The sequence below is a fragment of the Arachis ipaensis genome, chromosome B06 (genome assembly GCF_000816755.2).
Source record: "Arachis ipaensis cultivar K30076 chromosome B06, Araip1.1, whole genome shotgun sequence".
Classification (NCBI taxonomy): domain Eukaryota; kingdom Viridiplantae; phylum Streptophyta; class Magnoliopsida; order Fabales; family Fabaceae; genus Arachis; species Arachis ipaensis.
The window spans coordinates 12,106,072-12,111,442 of record NC_029790.2 but is presented as its reverse complement, the minus strand read 5'-3'; the positions used below and the strand labels follow the sequence as shown (position 1 = coordinate 12,111,442).

The 5,371-nt window shown below is 33.6% G+C and overlaps 1 protein-coding gene across 1 annotated transcript; it reads right to left on the bottom strand.

Annotated features, from left to right (window-relative positions):
- Window positions 2,229-5,049, bottom strand: LOC107645945 (calmodulin-binding protein 60 G). Its single transcript, XM_016350100.2, has 7 exons — window positions 4,553-5,049; window positions 4,395-4,461; window positions 4,105-4,226; window positions 3,485-3,990; window positions 3,226-3,386; window positions 2,943-3,152; window positions 2,229-2,829 (listed from the first exon to the last, which is right to left on the bottom strand). The coding sequence occupies exons 1-7, from the start codon at window positions 4,648-4,650 to the stop codon at window positions 2,548-2,550; spliced, it is 1,446 nt and encodes a 481-aa protein (XP_016205586.1). The 5' UTR covers window positions 4,651-5,049; the 3' UTR covers window positions 2,229-2,547.

The following is a 5,371-nucleotide window of genomic DNA, read 5'->3' as shown; positions in this document are numbered from 1 at the left end:
TGATGTATATTAAAATTAATTATTAGTTTAAAATATATGTTAAAATATAAAATATATATTAAAAATAAATTAAATAATATATATTATATATAAATATATAGTAGCTGATTTTAATGTATAAATAATATTTTTAACGAACAATACATTTTACCATTTTTAGATTGATCCCATTAAAAAACAAACTAGGATATAACTAACTTAGACTTTTTCTTTTTAGATTATTACTGATATTTTGTTAGTAGGTCTTAAGTCTGATAACAAGGGCGGAGCTACTTATAAAGAAAGGGGGCAGTCGCCCCCCTAATTTTAATTTTTTACATATAAATTATATGTAAATTTTTGTTTAACCCCTCTTAAAATTTTATTTTAATCTTATTTTATTGTAAAAGAAACAGATTGTAAATTAATTTAGGTTCGGAAAAGAAGTTAAAAATGGTGATAAGAGTGCTAAAGATGTCTTCACGCCAATTTCAAAAACAGTAATAGAGTACCAACTAAAGATTTTGATGCAGCAATAATTTTAAGTAAATTTAAATGAGTTAGGAGAGAATATAATAATATCTAAATTTAGTGAGATATTTATAAAATAGAGTGATAATTTCCTAGATCTTTCTGAATGAATAGTGGGTGATTCATTCTCTTAATTAATACATGAAAAATTATTCCACGTTGTGGAGATACCGCACGTGGATAATAACGGAGATAATAATAGGGAACAGTAACTTACCCCCAAGTTAAGTGGGACACGGGTTATGGTACCCATGCTTCTGCCAAGTTGCGTAGGCTGACTTGCATCTCCTAAACCACATCTGAGTGGATATGGGTTGCTCTCCAGGCGGCTATGGCCTTTGTTCTTTGAGCCATGGTGCAAACTGCAAACACATACTAATAAAATAGAAAAAAAAAAGATTAAATACATATTAAAATTAAAAATAATAAAATCATAATAAAATTATATTAAAAAATATTGATTCGATCTCATCAATTTTATTATGTATGTATTATAATTTTTAATTACATATTATAATATATCAAAAATACGAATATATTGAATTGAATTAAGTTTAAATTCATAATTAATATTACTCGTAGTTTAATTTACTCTGCTTTCAATAATTAATTTGCTATAAATTGAATTGCCAATTTTATTTGTAAGAATTGGATCGAATTAAATACCTACAAATAAAACTAATATTCATTAAGTCCAGTTACCAAATCATTTTTAAAAAAAAGAGAAATAAGAAAAAAATGATTTTGTAATTTTTCTTATCCAAGATATCTTATCCGTCATCACTTTATCAGTCCATGTAAAATAAGGTTGATGACCAAATATTAATTCATTTATATGGCATGAAAATTGTACTGACAACAGGGGAAAATATAATTATAATCTAATATAAATATTAAAATATAATCTAAATTTAAAGTATTATATTAACCAAAATTTTATGACGCTATCGAAATATAAACTTAAGAGTTAAATAACAAAAAAAAATATCAAAATATAAAATACCAACATAAAAATAAATTATTATCAGCAAGTGCTTTTTAATTGATACTATTCTCAAATTGTGATCATAAAATGTATTAATAATAAGAGTAGTCTCTGTTTTGGGAAAAAATTTGTATGAAACGCTGGCCTAAAGTCAACGATACTGCTTGGGGAAGACTGGTGAAGAAGCAAGCAATAGTTGTGAGTTGTAACAACTAGATCTGACTAAAAGTTCTTGGAATAATGGAATATATAAATCTAAGCAGAAAAGTTATTTTAGGCTGCGAATTGAAGGAGGAGGGACACAACTGACCTTTGAGCTGAAGCTATTATTGCTTTTGCTTTTGTAGAACTTGTCCATCAGACCATTGATGATAGCAGAGCTCCTCTATTGCCAGATACATACATCATCTTCTTCGCATTCAACTCGGATCTGTATTTCTACATATTGTTTGTTGTTGGAAATGTAAGCCTAAGAAATAAGAATACGTACATATGGCTGGAGAGTGGAGGAGAAGGAGAAGTGGCCATGACGGACTTATCACTTGAACATAAATTAATGGCAGTTATATTGACTTGGCGGTCAACTTACAGCTAGTTCAATTGTTATCATTATTATTTTGTCTGTTTCGGACTTTCCGTGTGGAATCTTGTCTTCTACCATACCACGTGAGGCATTGCAAATAATACAATATAGTTTAGACAACATTATTTCATTTTATTTTCGTTCTATATATGTTAATAATATAATTTTCTCCGTTCAATTGTATATCTAAAATGCGAAGCAACATTGAATTGAATTTGGGAACCAGATATACAATTACATTCACTCGCATAAAAGAATAAACAGGAAACTGACTAGACTAGACAAGACGAATTGCTAAAGACACCATGACCGTCACCGTGGTTTAGGTTCAGGGATGGTTATTTACTTATTTACGTTACAGCTTACAAGAGAATAAAGTAATGAAGCAAATCAATAGTGATCGTGGGAAAGAAGGTTGGCCTTCCTATTAGCGGCATAGAGTATGGTCCATTTAAGAGCATTTCGGAGTTTAGTCGAATGATTTTGCCCCATAATCACCTCCATCAGAGTTCAAGGGGTAATTTATTAGAAACTGATCAAGCTGTAATGGATTCATGTACTCTTCCCATTTGGCCTCATATAGCAGTTGTTTACTGGAACACCCTACTTGTTCGCCTCCACCGATTGCCCATGGTTGAACCATATGTCCTTGCCCTTCCCCTACAACACCGGTGTTCCTCGAACTTGCTTCAAATGGTTTCAAATCATTCAGGTTCTTGTATGCATCCTGCTTTATTGTTTCCACGCAACGCTGCCATTCACATACAAACACAAGTCTCTTCATCAAATTAGGTACTATATATTGAAACTGTAGCAAGTGTTCTCAATCATACTCATAGGAAAAAGCGGCAGAAGAACACAAACCTTGCCTTCCGCATCCAAACACTCTACACTGCAAAAATTTTGGCCATCATATGAAATAGCCACAGGCTCATAGATGCAATTTAAGAGCAGGGATATTGCTTTTGGTTGCTCTGCTGTTCTTGTGAAATACTGGTAGATGTAGCGCTCATTTTTATCTATCTCACAAGACTTAGCATGCTCAATAATCTTCTCCCAATACTTCCCCGCAATCTTGCAATATCCACAAGCAGAAATTTACATCAGATTAGCATATACATTTAAATATAACAAACTGCAAAATTACCTGTCTTAGTGAAGCTTGGTCAGTTGTGTGCCGGCGCAACAGATCCTTGACAGTTTTAATTCCGTCGTCTGACAACTGCCTGCAGATCTGACCATATTTCGAGATCTTATGCAGACAACTCACCTTGTCATCTAATGAAGGACGATCCGGTTTCTGATTTGCTGAAATGATCACAACAATATGTATTGTAAGTAAAAGATCAATGGACACCCAAAAGCCAAAATCACTTGAAAAAGAATAAAAAAGACTTTGCACTCACCGACTCCTCGCTTATCCTTCACCCTTATAGGCTCACTTCTTCCTTCTTTGATGTCTGCTACAGCGGGAGAATTCGAATGCAGTACTCTAACTCCAATCCGGAACTTGCCACTTCTGGTCCAGCAAGAGTTATCAGTAAACTCAACATTCTTGAAAAAGCCAACTCCATTTTCAATGGTAATAACCGTGTCTCCCTTGAGCAATGGTCCTTTTCCTTCTCTTTGACTTTCTATGTTGCTATTGAATTCCTCAGCAGTCCAATCCTCAATTTCAAAGTCACCCCTCAGGACGCATAGCTGGACCTTCAAGGAGGGACCATCTCCCATGGTGACCTTGGAGTGCTGAACTGTGGCATCGCACACCGCAACTTGGAGCGTGGAACTGTCCTCCGCTCTGATGTTGATGTGTGTGAAAATGGTTGAAGGCAACCCTTTCATCAGACATAACTGCAATGATCTGCCTCCACCTGCTGCTGGACTAATCTTCCGCTTGACCAAAAATCCATGACTGAATTTCAATCACAAAAACAATGTCTCTAATTAAAATGTATGTTTATTTTCTTTTCTTTAGCTTAGTGATACGCGCTTAATCCAACGAGACATAGTTGGAATGGAAACAAACCATGGGGAAGATAGCGAACGGTGCAGCATAGGTGGAATCATCTGTTCTAGCATAGGCGGAATCACCTTTTCTAACATAGGCGGAATTGCCTGTTCTAGCATTGATGGAATAACCTGTTCTAACTGGTTTAAGAAAACAAAGAACAATCAATAATAAATTTTCTTCTTCTTTCTCAAAAGCTTAAGGTTAAGTTTCTTAATATGGACATAAGCAAACAAACAACTCATTTCAACTACAAAGGTGATTTTTTTATGAGAGTATGTTAGAAATCAGCTAGAACAAATACTCACCACTCTCTTAAATTTAGATTCCCGGAGGAACGCCATGTCATTGGTGGAACTAATACCGGAAGCAGTGCTACAAGTAAGCAAAGCAAAACGCGAAAACATGAGAAAAGGGACAAAGACGATAAGAGAGGTGTGAAGTGCATAAAAGACAAGAGAGGTACCGGGTGTCTGGCACTGCTTTTCGTTTACAAAGAGAGACTTGAAGGTCTCTCTCATCATTTCCCTCATTGCATGACGATGCTCGCTTGTTTAGTGCCATTCACTGATGCTTTCTAAACGCAACTTCTGTGTCAAGAGATTTTTAATTTTTTTGGTCAAAGTGATTCTGGCAACCAAAAACAAACAAACGAACAAGCTAGTTCTACACTTGTTGTACGTAGTAGTAAACAATTTCACTCAAGTAGTCTTGGTTTCAAAGCTAGTTACAAGAAAGAAACAAACTGAAAATTTTCAAGCTCAAATCCAGAAAATCTAAACTGTGGTAATCATACAACTACTTTCGTTTTCAGTTGCTTTTATATATGTGTGAAAATGGACAAATGGTTTTAGTGGCAGTCAGGTAGTTTCAGAGAGAATGAGATGCGAGAGAGAGAGAGAGATTCAGAATTTGATAAATTGAGAGAGTGAATTGCTTAACCAGTTGAAGTGAATGATGGAGGAGCCATGCTTATATAGTGTGCAGGGATTTAAGTTAAGGGGAATGCTCTACGCGCAGGGGTTTAAGTTAAGGGGAACGCTACGCGTCTTTCTTTTTAAGATATTTTTTCATAATTAAAATTTAACACATATAATTATTTAAATTATATTATTTTTGTCAAAATTAAATGAAACAAATTAATTTGATCGAAAAATAGTGAATTAAATTTTGAATTTATTTAAATTAATATTATTTTTTATAAAAAATTATTACAATATCCCTATTATATCAAATGACTAAAATACTCTTATTATATATATTAATTTTGAGAATTCTAAATTTT